The following is a 17644-nucleotide window of genomic DNA, read 5'->3' as shown; positions in this document are numbered from 1 at the left end:
CCAGGCCTGTGCTCTATTCACTAAGCCATGCTGCTTTTCAATGGCACTTGGGGTCAACCCAGGCCATTTCCCTCTTTCGTCTCCTGGAATCCGGCCTGATTCTCCCAGGGCAGTTTGTTGGTTAGGGTGGAGGCCACTGGGTGGTGGGATGCTGTCCAAGTATCACTGGTAAGTGATGCTGAAGTGGCACATTCTGAATCTGTTGCTCTATCTTGGTCTGGACTCATTCTCAATCTCGTCCCTGGAGCCTTCATAAGGGAATAAATAGCCATCTGAACCAGAGACGGGGGTTAGGATCTGGTGCCGTCTTTAATCCCTTCCAGCTCTACGATTCTGTAATACATGAGTCAAGTGGCCGAACAACTAAAGAGGTCCAGTCTTGGACACTTAGATCTTCCTCGAGTCCCATCTGATTCTGGATGGGGAAACCTAATCTACCCGGGATGTGTTTGGATGCTGAAGTAGAAGGAGAGATTAACACTGTCTATGACATAATAAAAGGTAGTAGAATTCAAGTGGAATTCCTGGGAGCATAAGGAGGATCTTAGCCTGACACTGTCTCCTCCCCTGAGAAGATTTTCTGGCTAATTGAGAATCGGTCACTTGTTCATCTACCCCACCAACTCATCAAACTGTTCCCTGGTCTCTCGTTGTGAAGGTAATACCTGTGCCCTGGGCATGTTCATTCATTCATTCATTCAATTCAGTAGGACAAAGGGGGGCACAGAATGAGAGAAAATAATTTCTTTCCTTCTTTCCCTGATGCTTGTTTCATGACTCTGCTGTTCAGTTGAGTAAACCCAGAGATGGAGGGAAGGGATAGAGGTAATCAGAGAGACTTCACCCATTTCCTTTTGCCCTCTCCCTTGTTGACTCAATCTCAGAGGGGAGAGAACTCCTTTCTGAACTGAGTCCAACTTGTCCCTGAGGGAGAGTCAGTATGTAATATCCTCTGACTGCCCTAGATATTATAAAATTGTATGAAGGAACAGCAGCTTGTTCCTCCCCTTAATAAGCTTTCCAAGTGTGTTGATGCGTTTCGCTATTTTTGATCCATTTGGGCAGTTGGTTTAATCCCTTGAAAGGAAGTGGATAAGAATGAGCATTTTCAATATGCAAAGCACTGTAAACAGCACCAGTGAGACTAGGTGGACATTAATTTAGACACAGTTTCTGGCCCACAGAGGACACACAATTTAAATGGAGGAGGGCAGACTAGAGAAAATTAGACATGAACTACAAGAGGGCAGGCTACAATTAACTATTTAAGATTAACAAAAAATAAAAAATCCCACAATGGGAGAAGGCAGTTAGACCAAAGCAGAAAACTCATTAGAAAATTCTCTCATGGCTAGGAAACAGTAAGGGTAGTCCTCCCTAGCTAACAGATGGAGCACTTTATCTTCATGGATCTGTTCCCTTTAAGTATTTGATAGTTCCCGCCTCACCCTCAGCCCCACAGCACTTATGTACGGATCCATAATTGATTAATTTATATTACTGTCTATCTCCCCCTCTTGACTGTAGGCTCTTTGTGGTATCCATAATTGATTAATTTATATTACTATCTCCCCATCTTGACTGTAAGCTCTTTGTGGGCAGGAAATGTTCCTGCTAACTCTGTTGTATTGTACTCTCCTGAACACTTAGTACAGTGCTATGTACAAAGTAAGTGCTCAATAAATACCATTGATTGACTGATCATAAATTATCTTGCTCTGGTGGGTGGGGGGAAGCAGCAGGGCAGGTCAAGTTTGGGGAGGAAGTTGGGGGAAAGGAGATTGGAGGGCTCTATCAGGCTCTTGAAACACTGACTTGGAGTCTGTAATAAATCAAGAAGTCATGATCCGGGGGAATGAAACAGAAGCCTTGTGCTGGATTGGAGTTCTTCAATGAACCAAAGACCGCAACGGGGCTGGAGTTAAGAAACCGCTCAGAGGTAAGTTCAGATATTGACTTCAAAAGGAATAAAAGAAAAGCATTATTCCAGTTGCCACCCTAACCACAGATCCCCGCCAAAGAGGGATGAAGGAGACTTTCAAAATGAGCATCATAAAAATAGTGTTGAATTGCAGTGCTTTATTTTTAATGTTGTTTCAGGTGTCTTTGGCAACAGGTTCTGGGTGGGAGAGCCAAATGAAGGCAACGAAAATGATCATAAGCCCCAGCTCTGGGGTCACAGTTGAGGTCTCGCTGGCAGCCCTGCTGTTGGACCGGTGGGAAAAAAAAAAACACACTTCTGGGAATCAGGAGACTTGGGTTCCAGTCCTGCTCCTGCATGGGGAAAGTGATTGTCGGGGCCAAGCCATCAGTAATGGAGGTTGCTGACTGAAGGACTGCCCAGGGAATTCTGAGTCCAGCAAGAATCCTGAAAATAATAATAATAATAATAATGGAATTTATTAAGCGCTTACTATGTGCAAAGCACTGTTCTAAGAGCTGAAATAGCTCGATGATGTGGATAGCAAAGACCACTGAGGCTACGGAGGAAACCGCCTGCCTAATCACTCTGGCACTATGCTGCAATCACTTTTCAATGGGTTGCTCCCCTGCCCACCTATCTATCTGTGCCATCCATGCCCCAGCTGGAATGTGACAGGCAGGGATGAAATAATTCAAAGGGAGCTGCGCGAACCAACTTCACTAAAATCCGTTCCTTCACACGGATCCTCAGCCCTTGTGGCGTCCACCTCGTGAAGCAGCATGGCTAGTGGAAAAAGCAGAGGTCTGGGAATCAGAGGGCCTGGGTTCCAACTCCAGCTCTGCCACCTGTTCGCTGTGTGATCTTGGACAAGTCACTTCTCTGTGCCTCAGTTTTCTCAACTGTAAAATGGGGATTAAATTTTATTCCCTCCCATTTAAAGTGCAAGCCCCATTTTTAGACTGTGAGCCCACTGTTGGGTAGGGACTGTCTCTATATGTTGCCAATTTGTACTTCCCAAGCGCTTGGTACAGTGCTCTGCATACAGTAAGCGCTCAATAAATATGATTGATGATGATGCGGCGCAGGACCTGTGTCCAACCTGATTAACAAGTATCTATTCCGGTGTCTAGTATAGTGATTAGCACATAATAAGTGCTTAACAAATACCATCATTATTATGTGCCAAGCATCTTCTAGATTGTAAGCCCATTGTGGGCAGGGATAGTCTCTATTGCTGAATTGCACTTTCCAAGCGCTTAGTACAGTGCTCTGCACACAGTAAGCACTCAATGAATACGACTGAATGAATGAATTTCATTAGGCACTTTGAGAACGTACGGTAGTATGCATTGTGATCCTCAACACCAAGAGTTTACAGTCTACTGGAGAAAACACGTTATAAATGGCTGAAGCCATAATGAAGAGTTAGAGCAGTTAAGTAACAAAATCAAGGAAATAAAAATAAGCATTCAAAAGGAATACCCATGCTCCATAGGATGAAGAAGGTTGTATTTAGTTAATATATCACCGGAGTTAAATAGAAAGTGTGATGTAAATGTTTTCCGTTATAATTTTTGAAACTTTAAAAAGCACATGCGATTTTGCTAACTTTAAAAGCCCTGCTTATCGATTATCATAGAGTTTTGGTTGTCCAGTTGAATAATGTAGCATATTAAGCCCTCCTCTTGCCCTGGATTAGGTGCAGGTTACAGTATTTCTTTGGAATAATTATTTTAAAGCTAAATCTAAGATGGATTCTACAGAGCTGTAGGCTAACAGGAGCATGCAGGGCTAGAACACTATATGCTTGCCAAACCTCCAGCCAAGCCACACAAACAGAATGGATTTTTATATAGCACAGCTCACCCAGAAATAGCCCAGAGCCCTCCTGACTGATTACAGTACAGGGAGCTAACTTGGTTCCCAACTGGTGATTTGTTCTGTAATGTGCTGCTGAAATCCTCAGAAGCCAGATAATATGGATTGCTCTCTCTTCAGGAAGCCCCAGAAAATGTTGCCACGTGGAAATTTGGGTGAAGAAAGCCCGTACAAAACAGGTCTTTTCGATTTTAAATGTTTTAAAATACAGCTGGTAGTTCCACGAAGCTCAAGTCTGGCAAGGTACTAATTGTGGTATTTTTTAAGTTCTTAATATACTGAGCAATGAACTGAGTGCTTATAAGCCTTGAACTAAGGTAGGTAGGAGATAATCAGATCAGACACAGTTCCTGTCCTACATGAGGCTCATGGCCTAAGCTGGGAAGGGAAACCCGGTATTTATTCCCCATTTTTCAGATGAGGAAGTGGTGGCATAGGGAAGTTAACTGATTTGCCCAAGGTCACACAGCAGGCAAGTGGCAGGGCCGGGATTAGAACCCAGGTCTTCTGATTTCCAGTCCCGGACTCTTTCCACTAGGCCATGTTGCTTCCCAAGATCTCAGAGGAACCCAGTTCTAGGATTCTTTTCTTTCTTTTGCCAGTCCTTGGAACTGCTCCTTCCCCCAGTCAATGGGAAACTGAGTTGAACTTGCCTAGGCTAAACCAGAGGGTTATAATGATGGTATTTGTGCCAGACACTGTACTAAGCACTGGGATGGATACAAGCAAATCAAGTTGGACACAGTTCCTGTCCCATTTGGGGTTCGCAGTCTCAATCCATATTTTACAGACGAGGTAACTGAGGCACAGAGAAGTGAAGTGACTTGCCCAAGGTCACACAGCAGACGAGTGGCGGAGCCGGGATTAGAACCTGTGAACTTCTGACTCCCAAGCCCAAGCTCTATCCATTACACTATTATCTGACCTCATTCCCAGGAACACTATCACATCCTATCACCTACAAGGTCTACCCAGACTCCATGCCAAGTGTCCCCGCTAGATTGAGAAGCACCATGGCTCAGTGGAAAAAACCCGGGCTTGGGAGTCAGAGGACATGGGTTCTAATCCTGGCTCCGCCACTTGTCTGCTGTGTGGCCTTTCATTCATTCATTCATTCATTCAATCGTATTTATTGAGCGCTTACTGTGTGCAGAGCACTGTACTAAGCACTTGGGAAGTACATTCATTCATTCATTCAATCGTATTTATTGAGCACTTACTGTGTGCAGAGCACTGTACTAAGTGCTTGGGAAGTACAAGTTGGCAACATATAGAGACGGTATCTACCCAACAGTGGGCTCACAGTCTAAAGACAATAAAATAAAACATATTAACAAAATAAAATAAAATAAATAGAATAAATATGTACCAATAAAATAAATAGAGTAATAAATACGTACAAACATATATACATATATATAGGTGCTGTGGGGAGGGGAAGGAGGTAAGGCAGGGGGGATGGGGAGGGGGAGGAAAGGGAGATGAAGGAGGTGGCTCAGTCTGGGAAGGCCTCGGGCAAGTTACTTCACTTCACTTCTCTGTGCCTCAGTGACCTCATCTGGAAAATGGGGATTAAGACTGTGAGCCTCACGTGGAACTTGTATCTCTCCCAGCCCTTAGAACAGTGCTCAGCACATAGTAAGCACTTAACAAATACCATAATAATTATAATGAATTAAAACTGTAAGCTCCTCGAGGGTAGGGATCGTGTCTACTAACTCTATTGTACTCTCCCAAGTGCTTAGTACATTCATTCATTCAGTCATATTTACTGAGTGATTGCTGTGTGCAGAGCACTGTACTAGGCACTTGGAAAGTACAATTCAGCAATAAAAAGAGACAATCCCTGCCCACAGTGGGCTCACAGTGCTCTGCGTAGAGTAAGTGTTCAATAAATACCTCTGATTGATTGGGTGGATGAGGGAGAGCCCTGAAAAGCCCACCCGATCCCAACTGAATCAGTGAGGAACCATTCCTAGAACAGTGCTTTGCACATAGTAAGCACTTAATAAATGCTATTATTATTATTATGATTCCGACAAGGCAGTGTGAGTTGGGACTCACAGGTCAGCTGCAAGACTAAGCATTCTCTCCTCTGCTAGCTCAGGGCAAGGAGGTTCAGTTCACTCTTCATTAATAATAATAATAATAATAATAATAATAATAATAATAATAATAATAATAATAGCATTTGTTAAGCACTTACTATGTGCAAAGCACTGTTCTAAGAGCTGGGATGGATACAAGATGATCAGGTTTTCCCACGTGGGGCTCACAGTCTTAAACCATGAAACCATTAAAACCATTCAGTGTCCGAAGTATAATTCCTACAGCCGGTCAGTCAATTATATTTTCTTTCATTCATTCAATCCTATTTATTCATTCATTCAATCATATTTATTGAGCGCTTACTATGTGCAGAGCACTGTACCAAGCGCTTGGGAACTACAATTCAGCAACAGAGACAATCCCTGCCCACAATGGGCTCCCAGTCTATTTATTGAGCACTTCCTGTGTGCAGAGCACTGTAATAATAACAATGATGGCATTTGTTAAGCACTTACTATGTGCCAAACACTGTTCTAAGCGCTGAGCATTGTAGTGCTTGGAAGAGTACAACAACGGACACACTGTGTGCTTCAACTGTTACCTCCCCACAGCACTTATGTACATATCTGTAATTTATTTATTTTAATGTCTGTCTCTCCCTGTTTGCTGCAAGCTCTTTGTGGTCAGGGAATGTGTCTACCGACTCTTACATAGTAGACTCTCTGAAGCGCTTAGTAAAATGCTCTGCACACAGTAAATGCTCAATAAATGCAATTGATTGATCTACAAGCAGAACAATAGAGTTCCATGTTCCTCATGCCAGTTATTGCTTGCGTGTTTAAAGACCCTTTTGGCTTGTGTCCTAACGGCGACTGTGGCCCCAGATCCTGCAACCAGACTTGAACGCTTTGCCCAGAATAGGTGATGAGTCTTCTCCCACTGGGAGTAATTAATGTGCTTTTCCTTTTCATATCAGTTTACTTTCAAAGGACCTAAAGAGAGAGAAAGGACTTGAGAAGAGATCGGGCCCTAAATTGGGTTAGATTGGAGAGAGTGAGTCATGAATCTTCCCTCGTTGCTACTGCTGCTGCTGAAAATTGAGCTCCTGCTGATCTCCTCCTCCTGCTCTCCCGGCTTGACCCCTGCCGTTCACTCCCTTTCTCCTAGCCTTGGGGCTAGAGAGAAAACCGCTCCAAGGCAACTCCAGAGACAGCTCCGGGCTATCAAGATCAAAACGGATCTTCGGACCTTTGTTGCGGGGAAGAGCCACAACCCAGAGCAGCAAATCCGCAGTAAGTAGTATGGAAGTCACGACCGGTCAAAGAAACTCCTGGGGTGTGCTGACCTATGGTGTCCCAAACCGGAAAAATCCACTGGTGGACACAGAACCACCTCCCGTGACCCACCCCGATTCTGCCATTTGTCTGGCTTATGACATTGGGCAAGTCAGCTGCTCTGTGCCTCAATTTTCTCATCTGCAAAATGGAGATTCAGTACCTCTTCTCTATGAGTCCAGTCAGCTAATAATAAGAATAATAATGATGGTACTTGTTAAGCACTTAGTATGTGCCAAGCACTGTTCTAACCATTGAGGTCAAAACAAGTTAACCAGGTTGGACACAGTTCCTGTCCCACATGGTGCTCACACTCTTAATCCGCATTTTACGGATGAGATAACTAGGCCCAGAGAAATGAAGTGACTTGCCCGAGGCCACACAGCAGACATGTGGCAGATCTAGGATTAGAACTCAGGTCCTTCTGACTCCGAGGTCCGTGTTCTAGCCACTGAGCCACACTGCTTCTCCCCCAATCCCAGTGAGATATATTGGAGGCTGAGAAGGCACATACAGGATGTGTTCTAGGGGTCCCCGAGCCAGGTGTTTTGGGTTCCTGGGGCCCACGTTCCTCAGGCTCCTGATGATGAGAAGGTCTTAGTGGGTCACTGAGAGAGCCGCATCAGACCACGCAGCGCAAAGCAGTTCCTTCCTTTCAGCTGCATTGCTCTGAAGTGGTTCCGAGCTTAAGAGCACCTGGGAGCCTCATAGAAGAGTGGCAGAGAGGAAGGAAATGCCAACTTCCCGCTCTGCCCCATCTCAGGGACCCTAGGTTGGGCCTTGGCTGCCAGCACTTTTATTCTAAGGGCCCCGCTTTCCTCAGGCCCCTCCTCAAAGTCTCTACTATTCATTCATTCAACCAATCGTATTTATTGAGCTCTTACTGTGTGCAGAGCACTGTACTAAGTGCTTGGGAAGTACAAGTTGGCAACATATAGAGACAGTCCCTACCCAACAGCGGGCTCACAGTCTAGAAGCTACCGTTTAGCTGAGGGGAGAGAGAGGGATGAAAATGATCTGGAGGAGCACAGGCCTTGTCCTCCTTTAGGGGAAAGCTACGAGTTGAGTCTCTTGGACCACATCTTCTGTACCCTACTGGCCTATGTCTTGACAATATTTGGCCCCTGCGGCCTGGAAGACTCGACACAACAGCCCCTAAACTGAATCTAGGGAAGACTTGACTTGAGGATCACGCTGAACTGTGTGGTAGTGAAGGAAAATCGCCCCTGCACAGATTCCAGAGAGCCTACTAGGATCCCAGAGAACTCCACAGGATAAGTTCGATATTCAAAATAGGATGCAGTAAGAGTGGGAGCAATCAGAAAAGACCTTCGATGCAAAAATGGTTAACATTCATTTCTCAGTCCTTTAGCAAAAAGAGAACCTGATGCAGGGAAATCATCCCCAGGGGATTCATCAATAGGGATGCCAATCAGAAACTAACTTTGAATTTTAGGAATCAGAGGAAAATCCTAGAAATGATTGCTTCCTAGTCATCAGTTTCCAAGAATTGAAACACCCCCAACAAAAATCTACCTATAAAGCCCCTGTCAGGCATACCTCCTCATTCCAAAGTGGAGAGTGGAAGAAAAATGCCTTTTCATTATTAAAGAACCATGTGTGGTTGTTAAACACGTCTTTCTTCCTCTCCCCTGCTGTTTTCATAGAATCTTAGACTCCTAGCCCCTGTTTCAGGGCAAATTAATTACAAACAATGCAGGTATCCTTCCTCGAAGATCTTAAAGATCTCCAACAGTGGGAAGTGCATAACCTACAACATCTCTTCAGTATTTTAGCACTCTGATGGTCCAAAGTTCTTCCTAATTTTTTTTATGGTATTTAAGCCCTTACTATATGCCAAGCACTGTTCTAAACACTGGGGGTAGATATAAGTAAATCAGGTGGGACACAGCCCATGTCCCACTTAGGACTCACGGTTTTAATCCCCATTTTAATGATGAGGTAACTGAGGCACAGAAAAGTTAAGTGACTTATCCAAGGTCACACGGCAGACAAATGGCAGGGACAGGTCTAGAACCTAGGTCCTTCTGACTCTCAGGTCAGTGATCTCTCCACTAGGCTATGTTGCTTCTCCTTATGTCCACCAAAATCTTTCTGCTTTAAATTAAACTTATTCTTGCTTAGTCCTCAGTGGACACGGAGAACCGTTAGTTGGCATTCCTACAACAACAATAACAACAATAACAACAACAACAAAAACTTCTTCATGGGCTTGAATAATAATAGGGGCATTTATTAAGAGCTCCCTCTGTGTCAAACAGTCTTTTAAATACTGAGGGAGAGTATAAGGTAATCAGGTCAGACAGGGTCCCACAGTTATGAAGTTCCCCAGAGCCTTTCCACTCTGGTTCCTTTTAACTTCTTCTCTTAGAACCTATTTTCCTTTCCTTTAATTGTCCTGTCAATTTTTTTCCACCTTCTCCAGTTTCTCCACATAAAAGTGTGGTAATCAAAATTAGATCTTAGGACTCTAATAAGGTTCTGACCAAAGCGGCATAAAGCGGAAGGATTAATTTCTGACTTTCGCACGTTGGACTCCTATTAATTATAGGAGAGTAAAGGGGGCTCATTATAGGAAATATAATAGGGCAGGAAGGATCTGAAGTTCATCCCCTCTAATGCTCTCACTCAGATAGACATCTCTCTTTTCCTGAGAATCTGTTACATTAGGAGATTTGTTAATCCAGTGACATAATTGTGCAGTGCTGTTCTCTGGTCTATTAATAAAAATAATAATAATAATGATGGTATTTGTTAAGTGCTTACTATGTGCCAAGCACAGTTCTAAGCGCTGGGGGGATACAAGGTGATCAGGTTGTCCCACGTGGGGCTCAAAGTCTTAATCCCCATTTTACAGATGAGGTCACTGAGGCTCAGAGAAGTGAAGTGACTTGCCCAAAGTCACACAGCTGACAAGTGGCAGAGCTGGGGTTAGAACCCATGATCTCTGAATCCCAATCCTGGGCTCTTTCCACTGAGCCACGCTATATTACTGTTTCTCAACAATAATAATGGTATTGATTAAGCACTTACTATATGCCAAACAAAGGATTTACTAAGCACTGTGACAGAAACAATAATAATAATAGTATTTGTTAAGCACTAATGTGTCAAAGCATTGTTCTAAGCACTGGGGTAGATTCAAGCTAATCTGGTCTCTCATAGGGCTCACGGTCTCAGTTGGAGGGAGAACAGATATTGAACCCACCCATTAGTGAACTGAGGCACAGAGAAGGGAAGTGACTTGCTCAAGGTCACACAGCAGACAAGTGGAGGAGTCAGAATTAGAACTCAGGTCCTCTGACTCTCAAGCCCATGCTTTCTCCAGTAAGCCACGCTGCGTTCCTTCCCATCCCTTCCCTCTCCCATATTCCTCTATCCTCCTACCAGAAGGTTGTCATGGTGATTGATGTGCCTCTTTCCCACAGTGCATCTCTCCTCATTGCAGGAATTCGCCGGTCCTTGGTAGAAAACTTCTTGGACGATCTCTGGGATCATGTTAGGGATTCCATCCCACGATCAGCTCTGTATGCCATTCCCATCACTTCCGGGATTATGTTCCTTCTCTGCTGCTTCACGTAAGTTATCTACTAACAGAGGACAGATGTGGCAGGATTTCCTCTGTGATTGGTATCAGGAGGAGGTGGAGAGCTATCATTAAAACCTACTACCTCTATTTCCATCATAAGGAACCCTCCAAGTCCAGACACTGAGTCTGCTAGCCCTAGTTCCTCAAATATTCCGGGCCATCATTAAATGCAGCCTCCCGACCAGGCCCTAATAGAAGTGATCTGGGCTAAATCATCTACCCAGTAGTGCTAAATAACACCTTGTCTTTTTGTATATGATTTTATTCCCAAAGCACTCTCATATTACTTATCTCTTGCAGGCAGGGAACTATCTCTGTCGTACTCTCCCAAGCGCTTAGTACTGCGCTCCGGACACAGTAAGCACTCGATAAATATCATTGGTTGATTGATTATCTCACTGTTGTCCTCGTGTGTGAGGTAGGTAGACAACCAGGTATTATTATTTCCATTTTGCAGATGAAGAAACTGAGGGAGAGAGGTGAAGTGACTTACCCAAGGTCACAGAGTAGGCCGTGGTAGAGCTTGGACTGGAATCTGGGTCCTTCGATTTAATAATAATAGTAATGGCATTTGTTAAGCACTTACTAAGAGGAACAGCATGGCTCAGTGGAGAAGAGCATGGGCTTTGGAGTCAGAGGACATGGGTTCGAATCCCAGCTCTGCCACATGTCTGTGGACATGCTGTGTGACCTTAGGCAAGTCACTTAACTTCTCTGAGCCTCAGTTACCTCATCTGTAAAATGGGGATTAAGACTGTGAGCCCCATGTGGGACAACTTGATCACCCTGTATCCACCCCCAGCACTTAGATCAGTGCTCTGCACATAGTAAGCGCTTAACAAATGCCATCATTAGTATTATTATTATTATTACTATGTGCAAGGCACTGTTGTAAGTGCTGGGGAGGTTACAAGGTGATCAGGTTGTCCCACGTGGGGCTCACAGTCTTCATCCTCATTTTACAGATGAGGGAACAGAGGCTCAGAGAAGTGAAGTGACTTGCTCAAGGTCGCACAGCAGACATGTGGCGGAGTCAGGATTAGAACCCATGACCTCTGACTCCCAAGCCCGGGCTCTTTACACTGAGCCATGCTGCTTCTCTATGAATGAGCTTCTACTACACCACACTGCCTCTCCTAAATGCTTTCCTCAACCAACCCTTAAAAGGGGTCAATTTTTAGCTCAGCTCCTCTACTTCCTCAAGATTGGACCTAGTTGAATCTCACTGCCTCTCACTGACATTTAGAGTTTAGAGAAATAAGGACAGTTCTCAGCGCTTAGAACAGTGCTCTGCACATAGTAAGCGCTTAACAAATGCCATCAAAAAAAAAAAAAGGAGGGCAAATTGTTTAAAAATCATATCAGTACAATGGGACTCTGGACTTTCAATGTCTCTTTATAGACCTGTCTTCCTTTCGACTACTTTCAGTCCTCCAAGATAGATATTCATTCATTCAATCGTATTTATTGAGCGCTTACTGTGTGCAGAGCACTGTACTAAGCGCTTGGGAAGTACAAGTTGGCAACACATAGAGACGGTCCCTACCCAACAGCGGGCTCACAGTCTAGAAGGGGGAGACAGACAACAAAACAAAACATAGAAACCAAATAAAATAAATAGAATAAATATGTACAAGTAAAATAAATAAAGTAATAAATATGTACAAACATATATACAGGTGCTGTGGGGACTGTACTAAGCGCTTGGGAAAGAACAACATTCCACAAGGTGGACAGGCCCAGAGGGAAGCCTGAAGGGGCCCGCCGACCCTGGCGGGGAAGACTGTGGTGGCTACTGAGGCCCCTGCCCTCGAGGCCAATTTGCACTTCCCAAGCGCTTAGTACAGTGCTCTGCACACAGTAAGCGCTCAGTAAATACGATTGATGATGATGATGATGAGGCCCAGGCTCTCCGGCCCGGCTGTGGTCACCGCGGCCGTCGGCGGGTCCCGTCCGTCAAAAGCAGCGTGGCCCAGTGGCTAGAGCCCGTGGCTTAGTGGAACGAGCACGGGCTTGGGAATCAGAGGTTGTGGGTTGTAATCCCGACTTCGCCACTTGTCAGCTGTGTGACTTCGGGCAAGTCACTGGGAGAACAGTGCTTTGCACATAGTAAGCGCTTAATAAATGCTATTCAAAAAAAGTCACTTCACTTCTCTGTGCCTCAGTTACCTCATCTGTTAAAATGGGGATTAAGACTGTGAGCCCCACTTAAGACAACCTGATTATATTTACCCCAGCACTTAGAACAGTGCTTGGAACACAGTAGGCACTTAACAAACGCCATCATTATTATTAGAGCCCAGCCCTGGGAGTCAGGAAGACCTGGGTTCCAATCCCAACTCCACCCCTTGACTGCTGGGTGACCTCGGACGGGTCACTTCACTTCTCTGGGCCTCAGTTCTCTCATCTGGAAAACGGGGATGAAGACGGTGAGCCCCGTGGGGGACAGGCACTGACCTTGAGTCAGTCACTTCATTTCATCATCATCATCATCATCATCATCATCAATCGTATTTATTGAGCGCTTACTATGTGCAGAGCACTGTACTAAGCGCTTGGGAAGTACAAATTGGCAACATAATGCAACATAATGCCAAAACTTCATTTCTCTGGGCTTCTGTCTCCCCTTCCTTAAAATGGGGATGAAATACGTGTTCTCCCTCCCCCTTAGATCAGGAACCCACTGTGGGACGGGGACTGGGTTCAACCGAATTATCTTGGACCGAACACAGCGTTTAGGACAGCAGAAGGGAGGTAGACACGGGACGTGTCTGAGAGGAGAGAATCACACGCTCGCATTGGCCGAGGTGACGTTGTAGATGAGAAAAGCCGGTGTGAAACGGAAAGCTGATTTTTAAACTGGGGGTTTAGTCTGTTCACTACCAGGGATAAATCTCCCCGAAACTATTTCAATTACAGTTCAAAGTGGAAGATGACATTAGTTTCGGTAATGACCCCGTTCTGCCTACCAAAGCTCGGGAGTATCTACAGCTGCGTGGTAGCGTCCGAGCCGCGGGCTGAAGAGGCGGGACGTGAAAGAGTTTGAGAAGATGGTGGTGGATTAGTTAGCAGCTATCGCATTTGAGGAAGCAGCAGGGCCTAATGGATAGACCATAGGTCTGGGAGTCGGAAAGTTCTGGGTTCCAATCCCAGCTCTGCCACTTGTCTGCTGGGTTATCCTGGGCAAGTGGCTTCACTTCCCTGGGCCTCAGTTACCTCATCTGCAGAATGGGGATTAAGATATAATATGGTAGCTCTGGATAGAAGTAGCATGGCATAGTGGATAGAGCACTGGCCTGGGAATCAAAAGGTCATGAGTTTTAATCCCAGCTCTACCACTTGTCTGCTGTGTGGCCTTGGGCAAGCCATTTCACTTCTCAAGTTGCCTCATCTGTAAAGTGGGGATCAAGACTGTGAGCCCCAGGCAGGACAGGGACTGTGTCCAACCGCATTTCATTGCACCCACCCCAGCACTTAGTTCAGGGCCTGGTACGTATTAAGTGCTTAACAAATACCATAATTATTATTATAATGAAGATTTTGCCTCCACTAGAAATTACTTGCATCTTAATGTTAATGCAACGGACCCCCGGCCCACATCCTCCCCCTGGCCTGGAATGCCCTCCCTTCGCACATCTGCCAAGCCAGCTCTCTTCCGCCCTTCAAAGCCCTACTGAGAGCTCACCTCCTCCAGGAGGCCTTCCCAGATCCCAGACTGAGCCCCCTTTTTCCTCTCCTCCTCCCCATCCCCTCCGCCCTACCTCCTTCCCCTCCCCACAGCACCTGTATATATGTTTGCACAGATTTATTACTCTTTGTTTTACTTGTGCATATTTACTGTTATATTTATTTTGTTAATGATGTGCATCTAGCTTTATTTCTATTTATTCTGGTGACTTGACACCTGTCCACATGTTTTGCTTTGCTGTCTGTCTCTCCCTTGTAGACTGTGAGCCCGTTGTTGGGTAGGGACCATCTCTATATGTTGCCAACTTGTACTTCCCGAGTGCTTAGTACAGTGCTCTGCCCACAGTAAGCGTTCAATAAATATGATTGAATGAATAAATGGATGAATGAATGAATGCTCCTTCCTTACAAGAGGATGGGACTAGGTGGTATAGAAAATCAATGAATCACCCTTATTTATTGAGCACTTACTGTGGTCAGAGCACTGGGAGAGTACAATATTACAGAGTCAGTAGACACATTGAAATAACCCATTTTTGATCCACATGGAATCCTGAGGGAAAATGGTTGGCTCTGAGGGATGATGGTGAGGAGAGGTTGAAAGGGAATATTTGTTAATGAGAGCTAGCTTTGAACACCATGTTAAGAAAACTTGATTCCTGTTTCCATCTCTCCCACTGTTTTTCTTTGTGATTTTGGCAGTAGCTGTCACCATGCTTATCTTCCTCCCAGATATTGTGCTGTTGGAATTAATGATTGGTTTTCTATTAACGATGATATTTGTTAAGCCCGTACTACATGTCAAGCACTGTTCTAAGCTAGCGCTGGAGAAGATACAAGTTAATCATGCTGGACTCAGTTCCCGTCCCAAGTGGGGCTCACAGTCTAAGTAGGAGGGAGAAAGGACACTGAATCCCCATTTTACAGGTGAGAAAACTGAGGTACACAGAAATTTAGTGACGTGCCCCAGGTAACACAGCAAGCAAGTGGCGGAACCAGGATGAAAACCCAGGACCTCTGACCCCCAGGTCTGTGATCTTTTCATTAGGCCATGCTGCTTCTAGATTGTGAGCCCTCTATATGTTGCCAACTTGTACTTCCCAAGCGCTTAGTACAGTGCTCTGCACACAGTAAGTGCTCAATAAATACGATTGATTGATTGATTGATTGTTCTGAGATTCTTGAATGTGAACTAGGAAGCAAAGCAAGGTCAATACAAATCCAGGCATGAATAGGTCCCCAGATGGCCCAGGGAAATCAAGGCAAATCTCTTGCGGTGTGGAGACCGATGAGCTTCACTGACTGGCAAACCGGTCAGTCAGTCAGTCAATCGTATTTATTGATGTTCACTGTGTGCAGAGCAATTTACTAAGCTCTTGGGAGAATGCAGTGAAGCAGACAATACAATATAACAGACACATTCCCTGCCCACAACAAGGTTGCATTAAGAAAGATATGCCTCTCCATTACTGCGGTATTTAAGTGCAAATACCATGCTACCATCCACTGGGGTAGATCAAGATAGTCAGATCAGACACAGACTTATTTCCAAGCAGGGAACTGAAGGTGAGCAGAGCTGCTTAGTTGAATTGTCTTCATGGCTGAAGCGTGGGCTCTGAATTCACTAGGGACCACTCTGGGCATCCTCCAGCATCAGTCTATGTAGCTGTTGAGCCCTCTTCGGGCCTAAGGTCTTTCTCTGTTTAGACCATCCTGATCCCAGATGGGTTGCCACTAAATTGGGGAAAAATAATCAGGGTCATTCTCTTGAGTTCCTGGGGTCCAGGCCTCTGGGAAAATAAAATCCCACAGCCCGAGACAAACATACTCTTATCTTGCCGGCTCACACCCTCCCCAGCCTCTAAAGTTGGCTGGCCCTGAGAAATGAGTTCCAAGTACTGCCTGAGCCAGAGAAAAAGGAAACATCAGCACGGCAGGAACAGTGCGGATCCCAAACATTCTGCAGCCTCTCAGAGGGGCCTTAACTTTGCCTCCGCTCATATCAGACCCTCGGAAGCCCTATCCTTTACCAAATTGGAGTTGTGTGGTGTTTATTTTTTCTTCTCCCTTTGCTTTTCTGTCAGCTACACAGTAGGGGGGTCACTGTCTAAGCGCTGCCCCCATTCCCAGGAGACCGGGGTGGTGAGAGAGGGACTGTGTGTGGACACAGTTGAGGTCGGAGATCGAGAGGGAGAAGTATTTGGCCAGTCTATCGGCAGCTGCTCCTGATTTCAGCTACCCCACAGCCATCTGGCTGTTCTCCACCAGTTTCATGAGAAGGAGAGGTGCCGCTTATCTCTGTACACAGACCTGGGGAGGGGAGCATTCTGGTGGATAAGAAATAACAGCATCCAACCCCCAGAAGAGCTTCATAGCTTTTGTTGATCCAAGAAAAAAAAAAGAACCCTCACCTTATTCCTTCTACTCCATTACAGTCTATTTATTTTATTTTGTTAGTATGTTTAGTTTTGTTCTCTGTCTCCCCCTTTTAGACTGTGAGCCCACTGTTGGGTAGGGACTGTCTCTATATGTTGCCAACTTGGACTTCCCAAGTGCTTAGTACAGTGCTCTGCACACAGTAAGCGCTCAATAAATACGATTGATGATGATGATTCCTCTCTCCCACCCACATGCAGGCAATTATTCTGGCTACTAACTACCACAGACTGAGGCAATAACTGTTCGACTATTAGGAAAGCTAGGATGAATTACATCTAGTTGGATCTTTGAAAATGTTCCCATTTTTCCTCGGTGTGTTTGGGGTGGGAGGTGGAGGTGGGGCGGGAGTACGGGGAAGTTGGTTAGGTGTGCGCGTTTGTTAGAGTAGTTACCTTTTTCCCATTTCCTTAAGCCTTCTTTAGTTTCCTCATTTTCCTCTCTGCATGAGCCTTCTAGGCTCAGCATCCCTCTCTTTCTCTCCTCACTGCCAGTGTTCTTGTGGATGACCCAACTCAGTGAAGAACCGCCAGAAGACTCCAGTTATTCCTGAATCCAACCTAAGGGGGAGGCAGAAATTCCAGGTGCCGGATATCTATCTTGGGAATTCCTAAAAATAGGAAAACTGCAGTGGGCTAACCTACTTATGCTTAAATCTCTTTTGGTTTTCAAAGAATAAAATCCTTGCCATCCAGGATTAAATTTAATATTTTAAAATAAACTCTC

General features: G+C 45.1%; 1 protein-coding gene across 3 annotated transcripts; it reads left to right on the top strand.

Moving 5' to 3' along the window:
• Positions 1–17607, top strand: SMIM9 (small integral membrane protein 9). Of its 3 annotated transcripts, XM_038748358.1 has the most exons (5): positions 1–658; positions 1838–1939; positions 6828–7143; positions 10655–10784; positions 17413–17607. In XM_038748358.1, the coding sequence occupies exons 3-5, from the start codon at positions 6912–6914 to the stop codon at positions 17438–17440; spliced, it is 390 nt and encodes a 129-aa protein (XP_038604286.1). In that variant the 5' UTR covers positions 1–658; positions 1838–1939; positions 6828–6911; the 3' UTR covers positions 17441–17607. The 3 variants fall into 3 exon arrangements, with proteins under 3 accessions (XP_038604286.1, XP_038604287.1, XP_038604288.1); XM_038748359.1 differs by lacking the exon at positions 1838–1939; XM_038748360.1 differs by lacking the exons at positions 1–658; positions 1838–1939 and adding an exon at positions 3961–4045.
• The last annotated feature ends 37 nt before the right edge of the window (positions 17608–17644 follow it).

This window comes from Tachyglossus aculeatus, chromosome 6 (genome assembly GCF_015852505.1).
Source record: "Tachyglossus aculeatus isolate mTacAcu1 chromosome 6, mTacAcu1.pri, whole genome shotgun sequence".
In the NCBI taxonomy this organism is placed as follows: domain Eukaryota; kingdom Metazoa; phylum Chordata; class Mammalia; order Monotremata; family Tachyglossidae; genus Tachyglossus; species Tachyglossus aculeatus.
Note: the sequence above shows the minus strand (reverse complement) of the source record. Positions and strands in the feature narration are given on the sequence as shown.